The sequence below is a fragment of the Calidris pugnax genome, unplaced genomic scaffold (assembly GCF_001431845.1).
Source record: "Calidris pugnax isolate Ruff unplaced genomic scaffold, ASM143184v1 scaffold124, whole genome shotgun sequence".
Lineage (NCBI taxonomy): Eukaryota > Metazoa > Chordata > Aves > Charadriiformes > Scolopacidae > Calidris > Calidris pugnax.
In genome coordinates, this window is record NW_015090914.1 from 1,867,651 (window position 1) to 1,891,179 (window position 23,529).

Sequence of the window (23,529 nt, forward strand, 5' to 3'; positions counted from 1 at the left end):
GGTTCCCAGTGAGAGGACGAGGGTCAATGGGCACAAGCTGGACCATGGGAAGTTCCACTCCAATCTGAGGAGGAACTTGTTTGGGGTGAGGGTGGCAGAGCCCTGGCAGAGGCTGCCCAGGGAGGGTGTGGAGTCCCCTTCTCTGGAGATCTTCAAGCCCCACCTGGATGCTCCTGAGTGATGTGCTCTGGGCAGCCCTGCTTTGGCAGGGGGTTGGACTGGATGGGCTCTAGAGGTCCCTTCCAACTCCCACAATTCTGTGATTCTGTGATTCTGTGATTCTGTGATTCTGTGATTTGCTAAGCTGTTTCATCCTGCAGCTGACAATCTACTGCCTCCACAGACAAATGTGCCATGATTTTCACTTCCAGTAACTTGAGTGGCTTATGCAAGGTCATTGTTTGATATCTACAAAGAACAGAGAGCTGATCAGTTCTTAAACGTAACATTCATGTTTTTTCCCGGTTGCAGCAACAAACCTTACAGCCTAAGTCAGCATTTATATAAAATCATAGTTACTAATGGCTGGAATGAGTTTATGTTGTCAAATTATGGAACCATTTCACTGGTTCTACCCGGCGACATGGAGATCCTGGTTTTAAAACCAAGGCCGAATTTGCTGTCCAGTGCCATCTTGTTGGGTTTGCTGTGTGCTCGAGTGAGAGTTTGTCTGCAAGGAACAGTCTGCAGCACCAGAAGCAAAAGGAAACCAGAAACTTCAAAGAACCTGGTACCTCATTTGTAGAAAGAGGGAGGGGAGACAGCAGACTCTCAGGTCTCTTGAGTTCTAGAAAATACCTTAATTGTCAAAATGCTAAATGAGAGGACTTACAATTGTTTTGATAACCTGTTCTGAAACTATAGTATCCTTGCATAGGTAAACATTGAAGGGAAGTTTAAAACTTTCTCATTAGCATGTGTTAGGTACTACTGATGTCCTGGGAGATTTGACTTAGACAGTGAAGTACTGTTTCAGTGAGAATACTGTTTACTGTTAATTCAATTAAATGCCATGTGAAAGCAGTGAAACCAATCTTTCTTATGGAGTGATACGGTCACAGGCGTGACGCGTAGTCATACTAGCACCATTATCTAGCACCATTTTTTTCCAAGGGGGACACTAGCAGCCACTGTTGAGCTGAGAATTTAGACACCTGTTCATATAGCCCCTGGAAATGTAAGTCTGCGTGATGTGGATCCCAGCTCCGGGCTCATTCCTCAAAGTGGCAATGCAGATTTTTGTGGCTGTCTGTAAAATGCACACAAGTTGACCATTATTCACAACCTCTAATTAAAAGCATCTTGAGAGTTTCTCTTTGCAGCCAGCTGAACGCTATGAATTCTGGCGATGTGGATTTCATTAGCCAACCACAGGCTAAGGAAAGGTTTTCAATTGAAGATGAATGACAGCTAATCCTGCTGCTATTCCATTTGTCCCTGGTGCAAGCCTAATAAATGACTACACACATCCTTGTCCATGTGTTGGCAGAGGGAGTGCAAACATGGCATATGACAACATACCAAGCAGTGTGTAATCACTGCAAATTATAGCCTAAATAATTCCTCCCCTTAACGGAGCAGGATCAGATTTCTCTCGCTGAATGCAGCACGATGGGCCAAGTGCTGCTTTCCTTAGCATGTAGGGCCTGGAAAGCAGCAGAACGGCATGGCTCCATTTTGCTGGGAGAGGACAAGCAGCAGAGAGGCTGTAGAGAGGAGGAATGTGCTGAGTAGAACTGGTTTAAAGAGAATTGTTTTGTTCCACAGGAAATTCTGAGTGCTGGAGCAAAAACTTGAATGATTTTGTCTGTTTCATAATGAAACATGGAATTTTTTTTTTTTTAAATACATGCTTTCCCAGTGTAGGGTGAAAAAAAGAGGGAGAGGGAGGAAGTAATGCAAAAATAAGCAAACCCACTGCACTAAAAGCAAAATTAAAAGTAAAACTGGGCTGGGAAGTGCGGGGTCTGGTGCTTACAGCCCAGCCAGCATTCCCATGGCTTTTGGTTTTCCTTTTGCAGAGCTGGGACCTGAGCCCTGGATAAAGCAGGGGAGCTCAAAGCTTGAGGAAGCCTCGTGGTCTCTGGTTACAGGGCAATCTGCATGGCAGGGCTGTCCTGGAGTTGCATACCCTCATAGTCCCCTCTTCCAGGCAGCCCACCAGGCGAGCTGGCAGGAAACCAGCTTGGAGCCTTGCCTGTGCTGGGTTGGAAGTTCATTGAATCCGATATGTCTCCCTGAAGAATTTCAGTTCTGATGAATTGGCATTTTCCAGTGAAAACCTGTTTTGTTGCTAAATTCCTCACCAGCTGTAACCCTGGATGCCAGGCAGCAGCAATACCCTGCACTCGCAGGTACTTTGTGGTGGGTGTGGTTGGGATGGTGTTGAGTCCTGGTCTAAAATTTGGGTGTTAAAAAGATGAGAGAGCAAAGAGTCACAGTTACTCATCTGTCCCCCTAGAGCAGGAGTGTTTATTGTTGTTGTTTCCGAGAGAGCAAAGAGTCACAGGGCTGATGTTACTCATCTGTCCCTCTAGAGCAGGAGTGTTTATTGTTGTTGTTTCTGTGCTGATCTTTTGCATGAAGCCACTTGGCTGAGGCTTTCTGTATCACTTGGGCACCAAATCTGAAGAGTGATCTGCAGTTCTCGAGGATGCCTTTACCATGAAAAATCATGCAGAACAATTGATGGGAGTTCCCAGCATGGGAAACTCAGTGTGTGATGTGCATAAATCTAGAAGGACTTCTTTAAAATCCAGTAGAACGCATAGTGTGCTAAGTTAAGAAAGCAAGTAACAGGTTGGTTAAGCATCCTTCAAAGAAAGGGGAAAATTGGAAACCCCTAAAAAGTAACTCAGAGAATATTCCTTTTCTGCACATCCCCAGATGGGTGAGATACTCCATCCTTTGGCTTCACATCTCTTGGATTCTGGTCCTTGTCCAAGTGAATGGGAAACTCATTCATTTTGGGGGGAGGGGAGGGGAGGAGGTTATAGGCAGTAAGAAACTCTTCCAAACAATTTCTGTCTGCCAAGGAGACCATTTCAAACACCGCTCCATAGCATAATCCCGCCTGTCACAGCTCTTGTTGGTTTACAGAAACCAACTGAATTTTCTGCTTGTGAACAAACAAAAAGGCACACACTGCACAGTGCGATCGGATTCCAACAAAATTATCATGTGTAGGAGTAAATACCCTTCCTCATTACCCCAAAAAGGGAATAAGCTCCATTATGGACAGAAACCTTTACACTGTTCATCAAAGCCAGAAATTACCCTTCCATTTGAGTGATTACAGCAGAATATAGTGTAGTTAAACAATACCCAGCTAGAGGAAAGTACATCCTTTTGTGGTAGTTAAACTGTGAGTCTCTTGAATCAAATCCAGTAATCAAAGCAGGAATCTCTAGATTTAAAAATATGCATTTTTGTATGCTGAGATGAAAAGTCATAATTCTGTTATTCTTGTCTGCATACCTAGAGTTCACGGAGCAACATGTAACAAGTCGATTAACTTAACTCTCACAAAGGACACGTAAATATTCAGGATAATTTTAGAGTTAACCTTTCGTAATGAATGTGAGTGGTTTCACTGGAAGTCAGTAAGTCTTAGCTTAAAAAAAAAATGTTGTAAAATGAAAATTAAGATAGAATCATGAGCTGGTCTTTTGTGCTTAAAGTCAGCAGCTTCTGAGGGACCTCATTTGGGGAAGAAGTTGAACACCCCCTTAAAAACTGGAGTTATTTTCTGAAGAAAACTGTCTGAGAGTTTGGATCTTGATGCCTCAAGCTTTGAAAAAGTTTATATGCTTCTCAAGTCTGAAGAAATCTTAGTTTATAAGTTAACGACAAAGTTTTTCTAAATGCCAGCACAGCAGTACAAATCTGGTGTCTGCAGATCAAGCTATGTTTTGTTTTGTTCAGCGTTGTCAGAAGCAAAGACAGCTGGAATTTGAATTTGTCCAGCCGTGATAATGTATGAAGCAGCTTAAAAGGCAGCTTTCCTTCTTGCCACTGTGCTGGCCTCGTTAACAATTGTAGTCTTGCACAATGTCTCGGTTGGCTGGGTGTAAAGTGCCTTTGGAGGAGGACACAGTGGCCCTCTCCATGCTGGATTTATTAGATAATTGGAAACTGCTTTCAGGCATAGTCAGCTCAGGTCATATTTGTGCTATTAGTGCTAACCTATAGAGATAAGAAAAGATGATGCAATAGATTGTAGTGACCGGGGATGCAGAATTGTCTGCACAACCTTGCTGGGTAAATAGTTCCCCAAACTCTTGGGGACAGGATGGAGACCTCACAAGCACCAGGATGGTATGTACTGATGGGGAAGGACCCCTTCTGTAGGCATTACTGCTGTTTGAGCCTCACCCTGTTCCTCCATGGCGTGGGTAGGAATTTTCATAGGAGACAATGGGATGTGTTGCTAAAGGACGGCGTTCCAGCTTTGAAGTGAGTCACTGGTATGTTAATTACTGACATGAGAATAGGGCAGGATTTGGGTCCCATAGTCACAAGCCCTGATTTACGAGAGGAAAGGGTGGTGCTAAGCCATCCCTCACAGCAAATGTAGAAAGTTGGAGCAAAGCCCTAGTCCTGCACTGCGGACTAAAGCTCTTTGGTATTCTTGACCAGGCAGGGAGAAGAAAATCTGGATTATTGCATTTAAAGCAGGTTCCTGTATTTGTCCTTATCTAACTGCTGCACACAGGTACTTTATGGGAATCACAGAATCATAGAATTGTCCAGGTTGGAAGGGACCTTTAAGATCATCGAGTCCAACCATCAACCCAACTCTGATCAAAACCATCACTAAACCATGTCTCTAAGCACTAGGTCAACCCAGCTTTTGAATACCTCCAGGGATGGTGCCTCAACCACTGCCCTGGGCAGCCCAGGCCAATGTGCAAGAACCCATTCTGGGGAAAAATTGTTCCAAATATCCAATCTGAACCTTCCCTGGGGCAACTTGAGGCCGTTTCCTCTTGTCCCATGGCTGTTCCTTGGGAGAAGAGACCGACCCCCCCTGGCTACACCCTCCTTTCAGGGAGTTGGAGAGAGCCAGAAGGTCTCCCCTCAGCCTCCTTTAGACTGAACACCCCCAGCTCCCTCAGCCTCTCCTCACAAGACTTGTGCTCCAGACCCCTCACCAGCTCCCTTGCCCTTCTCTGGACACTGGAGACTCCGGAACAAATTAACATCAGCAAAATGATTTGTGATCTTCAGATGCAGGGTTACTGTGGAGATGTGAAGTAGTAGCATTCATTAGACATTGGAAATAATTAAAAGAAAGGCCTTTTTTGGGTAGAAGATAAGCAGCAGCCATTCTTGGTGTTGTTTTTATCCCATAATTGGGATAAAAAACAAAATTGCCTTCCCTTATGAGATACATACTTACTCCTCAAAGGATGGAATTCCTTTAATTTACAGTCACCCAGCTGAAAACTAGAAGTTTAGTCTCTATCTGATCTCTGGGCCCTGTAGAGTATCACTGGAAACAGAAAGGCATTCAGAAGGTAGTTTATTCCCTCTGCATTAAGTACCCATGTTGTGACCCAGAGCTGCCTATTTCTGTCCATCAAAGAGAAGGCCCAGACAGCTGACTTAAGCTAGACACCTAGCTTTTAGGTGGGTACAGACAGGGAAAATGGATTTCACCCACAGAAAGCCATTTTGATTTCAATGTACTAGAAGTGCAAACCTTACTGTAAAGCAGATCGTAGCAGAGCACTTACACCCCAGGCCTAGATGAAGGTTAGACATTCGCCAGCGTTCTTCAGTGTTGTTGGCTCACAAAGACAACTTCAAACGGTTGGTAATTAACGCCTTTTGAATGAACAGTTTGAATCTGGTTCAGAACGGCTCCTTATGATAGTTTTACCTGTCTGACATCTCTTTGTGGCCATCTTTTCAACACTCTTTACCCACGCAAAATAAGGTGCTTGTATCGGAACAGTTGTATTCACCAAAATGGGTGATCAGTGTCAGCTTTGAAGGCAAGAAAAGGATGTTTTCCATAAGGTGGTCACTGGTGGGGTCTCGTGGGGCATGGACACCTTGATATGCCCATGACCTGTGCGATGGGTGACAATGGCTGACCTCTTGGGCCCCCTGCAAAATCAGCTAGAAAGTTGCCCTAGCAATTTTCACTTTGCAGAATTTTGCAGGAGCACTCTTTCAATGTTGAGAGTAGTTTTGCCTTGGCTCCACATTTTTTAGGATAACCCCATTCATTAGCAAGGAGAAATAAAAATAAACACAGACAGGCGTGAGCGTATTGTAATTGACTGTGATTTAAGGAACATTACACCTGCCAGAGGAACTACTAGGAGGTATAGAGAAACCTAACAACATTATCAGGAAGAAGCCAATGGCTTTGTTTAGGTTCAGGTGAACACAAACATAAGGCACAGTTTGTTATCCTCAATTTCTTCTTTTCTTTTTTTTTTTTTTTTTTTTTTTTTTTTTTTAAAAAAAAAAAAAAAAAAAAAAAATTTTTTTTTTTTTTTTTTTTTTTTTTTTTTTTATTTTCTGTGTGCGTGTTTTTGTCTCATCTCTTTATTAGGCTTGGAAATCTCATGGGATGGAGACAGTTTTGTGGAAGTCATGGCTGCGCCGCATCTGAAGGGCAAACTCTGTGGGCTGTGTGGCAATTACAATGGGCACAAGCGAGACGACCTGATTGGGGGAGACGGGAATTTTAAGTTCGACGTGGATGACTTTGCTGAATCCTGGCGTGTGGAGTCCAACGAGTTCTGCAGCCGCCCACAGCGAAAACCCGTGCCCGAGCTCTGCCATGGGACAGTCCGGGTAAAACTCCGAGCTCACCGGGAATGCCAGAAACTCAAAGCCTGGGACTTTCAGAGCTGTCATTCCACAGTGGATTATACCACATTTTACCGGTAAGTGTGACTTGCTGCACAGGGAGATAGTAAGTTACTCTGCGAGGAGAAAAACCACCCGGTTGGCCCGATTTCAGTAGCTTTTGTGCACGTGTCTTGAGTTGCTTTTGCTAAGAATTAATACGCAGGCTTGGAGTTACATTAGGATGAGTTTTCCTGAGTTGGGAATCAGAAGGAGTTGGTCCTGAGCTAATAAAGACTCAAGCAGCCAGCAGTGAGAAAGGTAGGCTGGCTTGTGATCACCTGGAGGAAAGGTACCTTTGGAGAGTGAGGAGAGAGGGGGGAAGAGGCTTGAAAACATTTTGGTAAGCTCTTTCTGTTTTCAAAGTCAGCTGTAAAGTTGAGGCTGATTTTAATTGCTATGACTTGTCACCCAGAGAAGTGTGCCTTCCCAGGAGCATTTTGAGAATGACTTCATTAAAGCAGGGATATTAAATATTACTAGTGCCTCTTGGATGGTGTCGTTTGCGGGTTGAGAGTTTGAATGGAGAGAGTTAACAAAAAGTTCAGTGCGTGCGCATCCTGCCCTGAGAGCAAAGGAAGGCAGATGAGGATCTAGAAGCCTTGTCTGAGTGAATTATTCCAGCATTTTTATCTTTAAAATGCTTCCAGTCTAAACCGCAGAGACCTAATTTCTGTTTTTTTAATTGGCATGAGTTTATTTGCCCCCTTACTCAGTAAATAAAATTGGCTTTTCTTTTGATTGCCTGACATAAAAGATAAAAGCAGCCCGAGTCACAGTTGTGTGATGGTGGATGGAGCTGCCTGATCTCTCTGCTCCCAGCTTTCCCCACTTGGGCACATCTGCTGAACTATCAGGCTTATTAGGAAAAGCTTTCTAAAATGACTCCATTTCCCTTGTGAATTGCCTTTCCTCTTCTTTTATAATGAGACAGAAAGACTTTTATCTACCCCAGCAGAACATGTCTGGGACTGGGAAATGCTAGAAGAGGACACAGTGTGGCTTGTGGTCCACGTGCTTCTGCAGTTGGTTTGTGATAGTGTGTCCCCATGCCAGGAGCCTGGCAAAGAGTGAAGATTATGTTGTGTGCAGGTTGTAGTACTTTATCTTTCCCAACGGCCGGAGGCACAGCAGAGAGCACTAGGGATGCAACACACACAGACACTCTCTCATTATCTCTCTCTCTCTCTGTCTCTGTTGAATGCATTTCAGCAACATTCCCGTCTCACTTCCATCGTCCTCTGAAGGTAAGTGATGACAATACAAATGGAAAACAGGCACAGAGAGATTTGTTTCATTTTGCAGGGGATTTTTTGTTCCCTTTTTTGTTAGTAGCTCATGATTAATTTAGTGCAATACACTTTCTGACACCGCAGCAGAGAATGATTTCTATTTTGTCTACAGCAGCCAGAAAAAAAAATCTTTACATGCTTGCCTACAAGAATTACCATAGAGCATTTCTGTTTCCTTTAAAATGATGTCTTCTGTTTGTCCAGCAAAGACAATGAAATCAAGCAAGTATTTAATTTGGTTATGTGCTTTTGTAGAAAAATCTGATTTTCCCCGAAGGAAACTTTATGTTGAAATGACCATCATATTCTGTCAGAAGTAGTTGTTCATTTGCTTCCTTTTAAATGTTGCCAGCTGCTAGAATGTTCAGGTCCCAATACAGAAATCAAGGATAATACATAAATTTCAATTAAATAATGATATTTGGTAGAATGCTACTTCTCGTTAGAAAATGACAAAGTTGTAGTAAGCAATTCAAAGTAATTCAATGACCATGGCCATTTTTCAAACTAGGAAATTCCTACAAGGAGGTAATGATTATGGGACACACCTTCAAGAAAGTTCTGAGAACCTTTCTAACATTAATCTTTGCATATATAAATATGTCTCTGTGTGTATATAAATATAAATATGAGTACCTAAGAGATTGGCATTTTTCATTATTTTTTTTTTCAAAGAACCCATTGCTGGTAATGTATTTTTGCAGAAAATTTACATTACCATTAAAAGAAATTTAAATTAACATTTACAGCCTTTTTTCTGAGGTCTTTTAGAAAAACATATTTTGGCAATGTTTTATAATTTCAAGCTAGGTACACCTAAAATTTTTCCAGTGCTGCTTTTTCAGACTGTGAAGAAGCTCCTAGCAGTAAATGAAGTGAAGAGACAGAATGGTAGGGTCAGGCTCTTTCATTTTCTATTCATCTCCTCTTTGAATTGAATAGCTTCTCAGTTTTTACCCTCCAACATATTACATATTATGATATTTTTCCACTTGAAATACTGCATTCTCAGGAATTAACCTTTCTTGGTCATTCTTGCCTATATTATCAACATTGCCTCATTTTCAGTATGCTGCTCTGGTAGTGACCTGCTGTTAATAAGAATTCTCAGAAATAGAAATAAACTCAGCAGGAACATTACGAATTAGGGTGTGTTTTCTCCAAATACCAAAAAAGGCAGTGAACAATGCTTTGCAAACATTTGTCTGACATTGTGTTACTGAGGAGATTTCTGTGAAGATGTCTCAAATTCATTTCAAGTCTCATTCTTTTTACAGCTGTAGTTTCTCCTTTTGTTGGCGATCCAAAAAACATATACAGCAAGACTGTTGTGATTTTCTGGTGAAAAGGATATGGTTAAATGGTTTTAAGAGTAGGGATCTAGCTGCATGGTTGTGGGATGAAGAACTCCTGAGCTTGACTTTGATAGATCTGTGGCACTGTAGAAGTGGTCATGCACCTTGCACTTAACCTTTTTTTTTTTTTTTGATGTTGTGACTTTGGTTACTCGTGTTTCTGTGCAAAGTGTATGGTAGAAAAAAAGAACAATATAAGTGCACAAGAAAGGATTTTGAAATAGTTCTGACTGCAAACTAACATTTTTACCATCTAATTTTACACCACTCCTTTAATTCTTTGTTTTGTAACTAGACACGTTCCATGGGCTTTTAATTGCGGTTTGTTTTGTTTAGTTTCAAGTTGGTATTTTTTGTTTGTCTTTAATGCATTGCTAGTTGTTCAGTACTCATGAGCAATACTCTAAAAATAACCCCTAGGGTTGAACTTTATGGAGGCAAGCTTATTAAGCAGGGAAACAATTCTGAATTTGCAGGAGATTTTGGTGAAGCCTGGGTGAAGAAGAGATTAGCAGTGACAGTCATTGCCATTGCCACTTGTTTATTTTGCTATTTTAATATTGCTAAGCATGCTGGATTAGTCCATGCCAAAAAAAGAAGTTGTTACTAAGGTTACTCAGTGGCAGGTTTTTAGAGGTGATACTTTGACCACGTATAAAGTAAAGCTTGTACTCGGGCTCCTGAAGCTGCTCTTGAGTATAAGCAGCACTAAAATTAGGTGATGCCATCTGAATTTCTCATGCTGCTGTTATCACAAGAAGCTCTATCACCTTGTCAAGAAGTATTAAGGTACTATTTAAGCTCTTGGGTGAGGCTTTGGGAAGCTTAGGGGACTTGAGGAAGAAGGGGACTTTTGGTGCTCACTAAGCCCTACCCTGCGGCTGATCTCAAGGGTTACCTTCAAGCCTGGAGGTGACTGCAGCCCTGGTGAGGCAAGGGAGCCTCCTAGTAACACCTGCCCTCATTAGCAGCCATGGCTTTCTAGCAGTTTTTTTTTTTATAATAGTTTGCTATCGCCAACAGATTTGGACATGATGAATGTGGCATCAACATGATACCGGTATATCACCTCTCTCTAATACACCTACACAGCACCTGAGTTCATAAATGATGAGTTAGACATTCCTCAAGACTCTCACTGCTGCCAGAACTTTGGAAAAATATTCCATGTCTTGCTTTTGTCATGAGGTAAATTTCCCCATTTGAGATTTGGAAATTTGTGCTTCTAACTCTTGAGACAAGTCTTTGTATTGCTATTTCTCTTCCTATTACTATAATATATATTTTTAATTGTTGCTCTTATTATTATTACATTTTTAACAGACAACAACATATCAAATATTTAGTTACTCTTTTCTCTTTTGTAATTGTCCTAAGAGGTGTGTTTTTCTCTCAAAGACTTGAATTTAATCGGTGAATATTTGGTATCTCATGGCAATTGGTAATTAATGTAGTAACAGCCTCGTTTGTTCGAATCTGTCAATCAAATACATTCAGGAATTGCAAATCTACTTTATTGCAATTCTTGTCTTAGCTATTCCTTGTGACTGTGCTGACATTACTCCATCTTAGCTTTCAGTTAATGAGTTTCTCTTTCGGTTAACCAATTAACCTTGCGTTAACTATTGCAATCTTGCGGTTTTTCTAAAAAATGTCCACTTCATGAGAGAAAATACCATTGTTTAGAGCTAAACTGCAGTGTTGTGCAGTCCATCAGCTCCCCGTTATTAAGTTTGACAGATACGGGGCGAATGGCTGCAGAGAGCATGTGAGCTGTAGCATTGCTAAGTTAATTATGAGCTCTATTTAAAAGATGGGCATCAAGGGTTTGTGGCTTTGAAGCAGAAGGTTTGAAGGCTTTTTTTCCCTTGTTAACAATGATGTCCTACAGCTGTAAAATTCATGTGGTTATGCCCCTATGTTCACTCAGCAGGGATGGTGCAAAAGAAACGTAGGCTGAAGAATGACTTCAGAAAAGCTTGTTTCGAGTGTTAAAGGGGTGGGTGGAACTGGGATCTCTGGAGCCCTCTGTGTGCTGCCAAGGGTGCAGATTGCAAAATCCTCCCCGCGAGGTTTTCTGCTCCTGGCTGTGCATATGGGCACAGCAGTTGTCTGTGCTGCTCCAGCTGAGGCCGGGATGCTCCAGGACTCGCCTGTGGTGTAACCGAAGGGCGGCTGGAGCTCTGACTGCTCACCAGGGTGGCTCCTGCCCCTGCCGTGGCTCCTGCACCACCCTCCACATCTGTCTCTCCAGCTGTCCCAGGCCAGAGCTGGCCTGTCCCCACCTTCAAGATGGGACTTGAAGTGATGTTGGCTCAGAAAAAGGACTGACGGCAGGAAGCCGTGGCTGGTCTCACACACACACACAGAATCACGCAGAATCCCATGGGGGTGGAAGATCTGGAGATCATCTAGTCCAATCCCCTGCCAGAGCAGGTCCACCCAGAGCAGGGTGCACAGGAACGTGTCCAGGTGGGTTTGAATGTCTCCAGAGAAGGAGACTCCACCGCCTCCCTGGGCAGCCTCTGCCAGGGCTCTGCCACCCTCACAGGAAACAAGTTCCTCCTCATGTTTAGGTGGAACTTCTTATGTTCCAGTTTGTGCCCATTTCCTCTTGTCCTGTCCCTGGACACCACTGAAAAAAGACTGGCCTCATCCTCCTGACACCCACCCTTGAAGTATTTATAGGTGTTGATCAGATCCCCCCTCAGTCTTCTCTTCTCCAGACTAAAAAGACCCAAGTCCCTCAGCCTTTTCTCATAAGGGAGATGCTCCAGGCCCCACATCATCTTTGTAGCCTCTGCTGTCCCCTCTCCAGCAGTTCCCTGTCCTTCTGGAACTGGGGAGCCCAGAACTGGACCCAGTGCTCCAGATGGGGCCTCCCCAGGGCAGAGCAGAGGGGCAGGATGACCTCCCTCCACCTGCTGGTCACACTCTTCCTGATGTCCCCCAGGATGCCATTGACCTTCTGGGCTCCAAGGGTGCGTTGCTGGCTCATGGTCATCCTGTTGTCCACCAGGAGTCCCAGGTCTTTCTCTCCAGAGGTGCTCTCCAACAGGTCACCTTGCAGACCTGACACAGAGTGGGGGCTGTTGCTCCCACTGGCCCCCGTGCCAAGGCAGGGACGTTCCTGGCCTGTCAGACTGCCTGCCCGAGGCTGGCCCTGAGTCTGGGTACCAGCAGTGGTGTAACCACAACAGAGAGGAGCTCAGGATGAAACAATTTACTCCCCTTCTTGGGCAAATTGTCACTGAGCAGCTGTACGACCCAGGGAGCTTCTGGTTAGAAAGGGATTTTGAAATATTTGAAATAATAATTGTCTTTTTTTTTTTTTTTAAAGTTGTCCACCAGGACTCCCAGGTCTTTCTCCCCAGAGGTGCTCTCTAGCAAGTCACCTTGCAGACCTGACACAGAGCGGGGGCTGTTGCTCCCACTGGCCCCCGTGCCACGGCAGGGACGTTCCTGGCCTGTCAGACTGCCTGCCCGAGGCTGGCCCCGAGTCTGGGTACCAGCAGTGGTGTAACCACAACAGAGAGGAGCTCAGGATGAAACAATTTACTCCCCTTCTTGGGCAAATTGTCACTGAGCAGCTGTACGACCCAGGGAGCTTCTGGTTAGAAAGGGATTTTGAAATATTTGAAATAATAATTGTCTTTTTTTTTTTTTTTAAAGCAAATCTGCACCAGGAGTTTCCTCCAAGCTCAATGCACCACTTTCCAGTCTGCTCTGTTCAGTGTCTTTGAGTCTTCCATCCATTTGAAGTTACCAGTGGAGCTTCAGTTGCTTGCATTGTGAAGTACCTAATAACTCAGGCTTTCTGTACTGCTTTATATCATTCTGCTTATACAGGGTGATCCTTTGCAGATTTACATTGGAGAAGGGCACAAAGGACTAAGCCTAAATGCCTGGCCACTGGGAGACCTGGTGTTCCCAGTCCTTACAAGAGCACTGGTCCTTGGGAACACATTCTCCACAGGGATCTGGGCGGGTTGCTTTATTTACTTTATTTACTTTATGCCCCTACACAAATAGACATTCCAGGAGTTTCCTCCAAGCTCAATGCACCACTTTCCAGTCTGCTCTGTTCAGTGTCTTTGAGTCTTCCGTCCATTTGAAGTTACCAGTGGAGCTTCAGTTGCTTGCATTGTGAAGTACCTAATAACTCAGGCTTTCTGTACTGCTTTATATCATTCTGCTTATACAGGGTGATCCTTTGCAGATTTACATTGGAGAAGGGCACAAAGGACTAAGCCTAAATGCCTGGCCACTGGGAGACCTGGTGTTCCCAGTCCTTACAAGAGCACTGGTCCTTGGGAACACATTCTCCACAGGGATCTGGGCGGGTTGCTTTATTTACTTTATTTACTTTATGCCCCTACACAAATAGAGTTTTTTCCCTAAACGGCTCTGTGTGTCTTGCGTAGGGCAGTGATGAACTCATTGAGGCACAGGTAGGAGGCACCATGACACACACCAGGGAAAATGGACTTTCTGGTGTTCGATGCACTTTGGGATTTCTACCAGCAAGCATCAACCTTCACTGCCTCGATGCCGATGGTGAGGAGCCCTGCAAAAGTGCCACATGTGCATAAGTCTATAGATCACCACTGCTTTAAGCCTCCTCCCTGTAGCATTCTTCATTGGATGTAGCCAGGAGTGAGTGCGAGCTGCCAGAAAAATACTGTTTAGATTTAGGGATTAGAAGTTCGGAGTTGGACAACTAGGTTGAGCGGTCAGAAAAGATAAATCTGAAGCCAAGCTGAGCTCAATTATCTGCAGATCATAATTCCTCTTCATCTTTCCCCCACGCCCCTGCCCCTGCCGGGGTATTTTTCATGTAACCAAGCCCCATCCACTTGTGTGTGTTTAGAAAAGTACCTCAGGAATTTGGGGCTAGGAAACATTCTTCTCTTCATATCGGTGGTTATTACAGCTGTAAAACATTGAAGCAGTGCCAGAGGATCCACAGATGTCTCCTTTCCTGTTGAGGTATTGCGTACAGGGGGGCGAGGGGGGGCGTTGAGGGTGGAGAGGGCTCCAAAATCTGACAAGGCCGTGGTGTTGGACAGACACCATTCACCTGGGATCGTCCATGGCTTGCTTCCAGCTGAGAAGCTCATGCTTCCCTGATGACCCACTTTGTGCTTCCCTATTTGGAAAGTTAATGATTTTCTTTTTTTTTTTAACAAAGAAAGATTTTTGTATGAGGAAAACCAGACGAAGCAGCGTACTACTCTGTGACTAAAACCCAGGGAAGTTTCCTTTCCTTCAAAGGGTGGCATGCTTGAATGGGTTTGTTTTGCTTACCTAATTACACGATCACAACCCTACCTGACACTGTCCTTTTACGCTGAATGAGATGTTATTTCCTACTGGTTGCAAGTGCAATATGAGGCTTCTTTTCTCTCGTTTCCAGGAAAGAACTTGATTTATGATTATCACGCGTGCAGGTATATACAGACTTATTACAAAAACCTGTTTCTGCACAGTAAAACTTCATCTCTTTCTGGTTTATTACCTGGCCCAATGAAATTCAAGTCAGGTGTTTCATAACCAAATACTGTCTTCTTGATTGCCCAGAGTCTGACAGATGTGAGACTCGATGTGAAAATGTAAGATCAGTTCGACTGAGATAAAAACAATCCCGAAGGATGGTAGGAACTGTGGAGAGGGAAGATTGGGGGAGACATCTAACGGAAAAGCACGGTACCATAAAATGCCCTTCTCATTTGTCAATACAGACTGCATTCTCAGAACTCGTTGTTCTGAGGCTTGAGAGGGTGGTTTTGTTTGTTTTTCTACCGTGCCTTGGAGTCATGGGGTAAAATCCCGATTCGTTGAATTCAATAGGAATTTTGTTATATGTGGGCAATGGGTTTTTATTATTGGGACTGTTCCTCTACCCTGCAAGTTTACCACAGTAATCTCTTGCATCGATTTGTAATCCTTGGTTAACCTTCCCAGCGTTTGCTGTACCACAGACAGGTTCAGCTGGTTCAGAGACAGGGGATCCGTTCCTTACTGGGGCAGACAAAATGAAACACATTCAGATCGGGGCTCCCAGGTCCTGTCTGCTTGCTGCTTTTTTCCTGGGGGAAATCTTAGATGTGGCTTTCCAAGGCAGAAGACCTACTTTGTCTGGTCACAGGAAACCGAGAGATCCTTTCTGTGTTTCGATAACTTGGAGTTCACTACTCATGGTTCTTTCTTCTTGGCTTTTAAGTTGGTAGAAAAGCCTGCTGTCCCTCACATTTTCCAAGGCTTATCTGATAGACTTTTAGACATGCCCTAGGAATAACAGAGTTCCCCATCTCAAATATCCTTATTAAAGCTGCAATCTTAAAATGCTGCTATTTCACAGTAAGAATTAATGTGCCCTAGGACAGGCACATCCCCGTTGCATACACTAATAAGTATTTTTGGAACGGGCCCTTTCACATTCTGGAAAACACCCCTGATGTTTCAGTAACATAATACAATGCATGATTTTTGAAAAGAGGAGGAGAGCAGGTGTGGGGAGGAACTGATGGAAAAGCAGAGTGATATCCTCCCTTGGGGAAATGTTTTAAAAGAAAACCTGCCATTTGGTGCAACTTGATCCATTCCCAAAGCAAAAACACTTGCTACACTGAAGTGTTCTTTTTAGATGTGAAAATAAATCCCATTTTTTGGAGAGATGCTATTCAGAAAAGTTGTCAGCATCATCAGAGGAAACCACCCTATGTCCCTCTCAGGTGCTGCAGAATTTTAACTCCAGCTGCTACAAAATCCAAGACCTGTGTTTGATCTCATTTTAATTAACCTCTAAGACATGTTCACAGCAGGGCTTTCTCTGCTAGTTTGTTTAAATTTAGTTTTAGCTTTTTATGTTTTTAACTTTGTTGCAGTAATTGATTTTAAATAAAATCCAGAGATGCTTAGCTGATGGTAACATGTCTATTTCTGTGAATAAATAATTCAAGAAACCAAACCATCAGATCTCATATTCTGCCTTGGGCAGAGGCTAATAAGTGTTGCAAGGAAGAGGAAACCTACCCATACTGTAGCTGGCCAACTGTGCCATGTCATCTATGGTGGAGAAATCCCTTTCAGGCCCCTGAGATGATCAGTTTACATCTCATAGCATGAAATTTTAATTACCTTTCCTTTAACATGCATAGCTGCAAAGCTACTATATTTCAGCTCCCATTTTAAGCCACCTGCAGTATATCCTGCCTAATTAGACACACAGCAGAGATGAACGAGGGTGTTTATAAGCAGGCAAATGAGACTAATTTGTGGGAAACGTTTTAAAAATAAGCTTAACCTAATCCTCCTGTTATTCTTATGAGTTCATTTATGCTTCTGGCAGGATAACCAGACAAAGTAGGACATGAGCTGTGACCAGCACAAAAACCTTTTTCTGTAGAAAATTTGCCTTGGGAAGGTTTTGACAGCTCTGAGGAGTTTATCGAGCTCGCTGTGGCTGTTGTGTGGGGAGCTGACTTGCTGCATGCTAGGGGTCCATTCTGGAGACTTTGCATGGGTTAGATTAACCGAAAGCTTTCTTGTGGGTGTTTTTAATAGCTGAAGTTTTTTTTTCCCCGTCAGTCAGTTTTGCTGTTCTTTCCGAAATCTCGCAGGGCATCCAAAAAAATCTGGGTTGTTCCCAGTCTTGGAGATCTCTGGGGACCTTGGCATTATGTCAGCTTTTTAGTAGCCGTCTGTGGCGCAAGGGGCCAGTCCGGGCTAAAGGCAGCTCTGCTCCTCTCCTGCCCGTCCCCACAAGGGCTCACTGTACCCATAGCTGTGTGAAGGTCCCATACTCCACACCTGCCCTCTCGAGCGTGCAAAGCGCCAGTGTGCAAAGCAATTAATTTTCATTAATTCATCAAGCTGCCTTTTTCCTTCAGTCTTCACAGCAGATGAAGGAGTCAACACCTCACATTGCAGACAGGCGCAGCAGGAGCCATTTCAGGAGGCATCTACAGCTGCCCTTGGCTCCCTGGGCAGTGGAGCACCAGGAGCAAGAGCAGATCCAGCACCAGGCACCAGCAGCACACAGGCACAGCCCTCCTTTAACAGCGAGCACACGGCTCCTAAACAGCCCTGTGCAGCAGGACCAGTGCTGGTGAGGGCTCGGGACATGACAGTAAAGGCTTGTTTGCCCCAGAAAATCTTAACACCCAAGGATTATTGTGTCCCAGGGAGTTGCAACAGCAGGGCAAAGAGCAGGCTCGAGGGAAGGAAGGCAAGACTGGGTGGAGGTACTTGTGCTAATACAGGAATATGTATTTATCCATCTCAAATATTTACCATCACAATAGCTAATCTTGGGTAAGGTGCACGAGTATCTGTGTCACATTCTCCCACCCTTTAAACCTGTGAGACGCCACTTGGAAACCCATGGGTATGACTCTGCTCTTGTTACTAATTGGTGAGGTCTCAAGATGAGATTGCCAGTGCCATCCTGCAGCAGGCTTAGAACTAAAATGGATCCAAAATACAACATAAACGGTCCCTTCCTCACCCGAAGGGAGCAGTAGGGTTATATTTTCACCCAAATGGAGGGCTCTGCACATGTGAAAGCAGGTGCTGTGATTTCACCTCTTCATCATGATAGGCAGGGGATGAGAGCCTTTCAGTCTTTCCCTGACTCCCCCACTTAAGCCAGTTGAAATTAAAATTGGTGGGGAATGTGCTGGGAATACTGAAGGGAGTTGAAGCCATATGTTTTCTTGCATTCCTGGGTACTCCTACAACTAACATTCTGTTTATATAATATTCCTGAAACATAAAAGCTAAAATAAATCCAGCATGTGAAAATTAATAACAAGTCATTTCTCTTATGATCAGTCCAGAGGAAGCTGTCGTAAGTGTTAAGGTATTCAGACAGCTGATTTTTGTACATCAGCTCTCAAGTGGGGTATGTAGTTTACAGTGAGTGAGTGCTTAAGGTTATGTAGTCTATGAGTACATGAAGTAAGAGGCTGTTGAGGATGGTTGATACCATGGCAGCAATGAAAAAGTTTACAAAGTTCATTTGCTAAGTGCTCCTTCTTAGCACTTTACATTTTCAAATTGCAGTGTAAACATTCAATTCTCACTGCACCCTGGTTTGAAGTTGTTGAAATGAAGAAAGAGTTCTTTGCTGTGCAGGAAGCAGATTTGAGATTAAAATGTGAAAGTGCCTGGTTCCTGGCCTCAAGCTCAAATCCTTCTGATGTGATTTAAGAGGTTTCACATGCACAAGAAGTGTATTGTCTTATTTTTGCCAAAGCACAAATTTTTCTCAAACTTTCAGAAGAAAGCGTTGCTAATCTTTTTAGGAAGGTACTAAATCTTCTCTGCTCCTGTAAAGCCCAGTTAGATGACAACCTCATAATACTCCATGCAGCAATGTGTCTGCTGGATGCAAGTAAGTACCTTAAAACAAGTCAAAAGCTAGCAATGGATTGAAGCACGGACTATAAAAGACTTACTTTTGGAACGGGAGGAGTCGATATGCAAGAAAAAACCCTACTCTCTTTTCAGTTATCAAGGATTTGGCTGATGTTTGAAAGCCCATTTTTGTCATTCTGCTCATCTGTCTGTCTACGTGGTTCTTCTCTGTTATACTTATTTCTCAGCCCATTGTTAATGAAAAAAATTTCCATATTCTCTGGAGGGATATTTCGCATCATGGCAAGGTGATGACATAGATAATAGCTGTCCTAGATGTCCTCAAAGGGCGACATAAACTTTCAATGATTTCAAGATTTGCTGGGCGTGCCAAAACCTTTTTCATAAATGGCTTATAGACTGCGTGGCATGAGGGATACACTTCTTGGCCTTGTTTTCAAAGGCAAAGGTGGTATGTTGACAATATAGAGAATGATCACCAAGATATCACTTGAAGGGGTTGAAGGTTGTTCTGTAATCAGGGACGAACTGCATAGGTCCCACAAAGAAGTGGCCACTGAGGTTGTGAACATGCCCTAATATTCTATACCTGAATTAGGCTATGTCTTGTTAATGTCTGAAATACGTAGTTCCCACTATTGGCATCAAGATTCCTTGGTTTACAGAAGGCCCAGATCTTCACTGCAACCACTAGCACTGAAAATCTGACTTCAAAAATATCCACAAGCACAAAATTAAAATACAGTACACAGACATTTCAGCTTAGCAGTAAGGGAATATTTGGTCCACCTTCCAGCTCTCCTTTAACCCACCTGTGCTGACCTCCAGACAGTTTGTCTCTCTGGTTCCTCCGATCTCCAGACAGTCCTTTCAAACTGGTGTCCATCCATCCTGTGCAGATGGAGAATGCAGTTAGTACCTGTGAAACATGGCCAGGTGAGATCCTATAAAACACGGTGGCAGAGAGGCAACCACAGAACAAACTTCTCCAGCAGGGTATTCTCTCCTGAGCCCATGCTTTCTCCCATGATGTGTAGACTGCTGCCTGACTGGACATAATGTATTCCCTAGCCGTGGCCTGTGTTACGGGGTAGCCAAGGGATACCCCTGGCCAGGATTCCCATCTGGTTTTTAAGGTGAGGAATTCACCCTGCGGGGTTATCTTTATCAGCTGCGTGCAAACTGTGTGCTGTCTTGTAGCCCCAGAGTTTCCTTCACCTGCCTCTTTTATTTCTCTTTGTCTCTTGGTGCTGTTCATATTTCTTTCCAAATGATAAAGTGCTTGGCCAAGAATGCTTTCTAGCTCTGGAATTCCACAGGGATTTTTGTCAACATTCCCCATGTATGGAAGATAACGGTTTTATATGGGCAGAGGAAATTTAACTGTGGCACTGGAAAGAATAATTCTTGCAACATCAAAAGATGCTATTTATTATCTTCACCGTCCTTGCAGCAGATGCAGGTGCTGGGTTCAAAGTTGTGCCAAGGTTAAAGATCCTGTGTATAGAGGTGGTGGAGGAATACGTTTTAGTTCCGTCACCATGATGGGCCTGATCCACAGTGGTCTATGCAGAATGTTTAAAAGCTTTTCCATATGACTGGGAAGTCAGGAATTGACAAATTTCCTCAGTGTTTATAATTAAAACCCAGATGAAGATACTAAACAGTTACTGGTTTCTATGTTGTGGTCAATATTAAGATTTATTGAGTTGAGAACCAATATTGACTGAGAGGAAACTAAGCTTGATTTTTCTTCCCTTAAGGCCTACCAAGTCTGGATATTGACTGGAAACAGAAGGTTGCATGGTATAGACATCAAACCTTTTACAAGGATAGGAACTTGTTTCTTCCTCTTTCAGAATGACACTCAAGTGTGTTACAATGCATTACAGAAAATAGCACTGAGCCTTTTAATTGCGTGTATGCCCCTTTGGCATACAGTTCACAGAATCACAGAATGCTATGGGGTTGGAAGGGACCTCTGGAGATCATCTAGTCCAACCCCCTGCCAGAGCAGGTCCACCCAGAGCAGGTTGCACAGGAACGTGTCTCCAGAATGTCTCCAGAGAAGTTGTTTGGGTTATGTCAAGTGCATGAAAATGCTGGATGTAGCCCAAGGGAGGGTGTGTTGTGGGTTGAGCAGTACTAGGAGCTTCTTGAGCTGTCCCACTGTTACGTTTCAACCTCGGGCTGTGACAGCACAGTTTGCAGGTTGGTATCACCCCTCTGTCTGTCTGTTCTGAGCTACGTCTCAGAATTAGTGCAAGTAAAGCGGTGACTTCTGCGACATGGATGACTCTTTGCTGGGGAGCAAGAAAACACAGCTGAACTCACCACAGGTCACCATTGCTGTTGCTTTTGTGTTAGAAGTTTTATCATTTCTAAACATCAGGTGCCTGAAGAGAAGAGAGTTTGAGCCAGGAAAGTCAGAGATCAGAGCCTGAGCTCATAAACCAACATATTACATGACTATCACTCCTACACAGACAGCATATGTATTTTTGCCTGCTTCTGACTGTGGCCTGAATTATACACGTTGCTAAAGATCTGAACACTGCTGGTTTTTTAACAGTCTCTATGAAATTAATCTCTTGCAGATGCTGGCTCAAGGCTGGCAGCATCCTTCATTTTCAAGCTTAAGGTACTAATAAAATTCCTAAGTCTGCTTTCCATTCAGATGTGAGAAAGCCTTGCAGTTTGATATGAAGGAACTCTTTGATTCATCTTTTGTCGAGCGGCGGGAGCGGGGCTAGTTCAGCGCTCAGGGCTGTAGACAGGGTTGTATTGCACAAAGTAGCCCAATAACCCAGTCAACAGTTAGACCCAGAGAAGAAGTTCAGCCAGGAGTTTTTGATGCCTCCCTTGGCAGCTTGGAGCTGCTCAAATTACATGGCCAGACTGAATTTAGGCTTCTTGGTGGTTCAGTTGTGAGCTGAGTGTGGAATGACCTAGTAAGGATGTCATGGTTTGGCCTCAGGCGGCAACAAAGAACCAGGAGGCCCCTGGGCATGGCTCCCATGGGATGGAATACCTGTGTCCCTGCTAGATCCCAGGGAGAATTAACCCTATCCCTGCCAGAACCAGGACAGAGGGTTACTATGCTTACGTGCAATAGCGACAGAAACACCTTTTGTGATATTGAGTGTCAACTGCAAGAAAACCAGCTTTATCTTAAGATTAATGGTATTTCTGAAAGCTGGCAAAGAGACACGTGGTTTAGTTTTCAAGGCTTGTGTAAGTTTTGTCCTCCCCTCTTGCAGCGTCCACTGCCTTCTTTGAATGGGAATGTTCTGCAAGCGCAGTGACACTTTACTTGTCCTTTTGGCTCTGGAAAACGCATCATGCCCTGGCCATGCTACTGCTTCCAGAAAACAGCAATAACTTTGTGCAGAGCCTACCAGAAGCCACTTGCCTCAACATTAAAAATTTTTAGTGTTGCCTTATATATCTTGTAAACATGTCTTTCTGTGCAGTAATCCAAATGAAAGTGTGAAAGAATATTTTTTATATTTTTTTTGGTTTGGTTGACCCTTTGTTTTCCCCTTTTGTGGTGCAGGTGTGACAGTGATGGAGGAACACATTTACAGGGCTGTGGGGCTGCTGGAAAAAAAAAAAACCATCCCTCCCAGGGCTGTTCACAAAGTGAATCATTAGCCTGGCTGTAACAATAAATACCACCACAGAGAACATGCAAAGATTTATCCAAAGGTCACATTCACCCAGAAGGTTTCTCTGCTGAAAGAAGCTTGCAGCTGTGTTAAGATTAAAGAGTGTCAGGGAACCAGTCTGTGTGATTTTTTCACTCTGGGTAAAATATGAGCTGTTTGTCTAACAGCCCCAGCTGAGGGATGCTGGTGTCAGGCTGCCTTGGGGCTGTCATATGTATTTCCAGTGGGTTTTTAGCGTTCAGGAATAATCTCCTCTTTGATGCATTTATCTGACACATCCTAAGCTGCTGCGATGCCCAGGAGGAAATCTTCCTCCCTCTATTCTGAGAACTTTGATCGTCGCTCAGAAAAGGGAAGTGTGATAGGAACAACCCAAGCAAATGACTGAGGTCAAAGTCAAGTCCCAAAAATGGAAGGAGCCTGAATGAGCTGCTTACCTTCTCACTTGAATGTGCTTAACATGCGGTGGGCCAGACTATGATGTGAGAAGCATTTTATCTGCAGCAACAGGCAGCTGCTTCGGTGAGTAGTTGCTGATGGGCTTCAGTGAAAACCCTTGCGTGGGTTTTTCTGCATGCATCTAAGGACATAGTCATGCAGAATCGCAGAATCACAGAATCACAGAATTATAAGGACATAGTCATGCAGAATCACAGAATCACAGAATTGTGGTGGGTGGAAGGGACCTCAGAGATCATCGAGTCCAACCACAAAAAAAAACAAAACAACAAACAAACAAAAAACAAACAAACAAAAAAACCCCCACACCACCCACCACCTAAACACACACCAACAACCAAACCAAAAAACCATCACCCACCCACTCAGCAGCCCACGACAAACCAATAATCTTGGGCACTAGAGCATGCCCTGAAGAACCATGTCTACACGTTTCTTCAATACCTCCAGGGATGGTGACTCCACCACCTCCCTGGGCAGCCCATTCCAATGCCTGACAACCCTTGC

General features: G+C 43.7%; 1 protein-coding gene across 1 annotated transcript in view; it reads left to right on the plus strand.

The window, feature by feature from the left end:
- The window catches only part of BMPER (BMP binding endothelial regulator), a gene marked incomplete at its 5' end in the record, with an annotated part of 173,056 nt that overhangs the window by 116,557 nt on the left and 32,970 nt on the right, over nt 1-23,529 (plus strand). Inside the window, one exon of the mRNA XM_014949436.1 lies at nt 6,569-6,905. Within this exon, the coding sequence (XP_014804922.1) occupies nt 6,569-6,905 (337 nt within the window). The remainder of the gene's footprint in view (nt 1-6,568; nt 6,906-23,529) is intronic.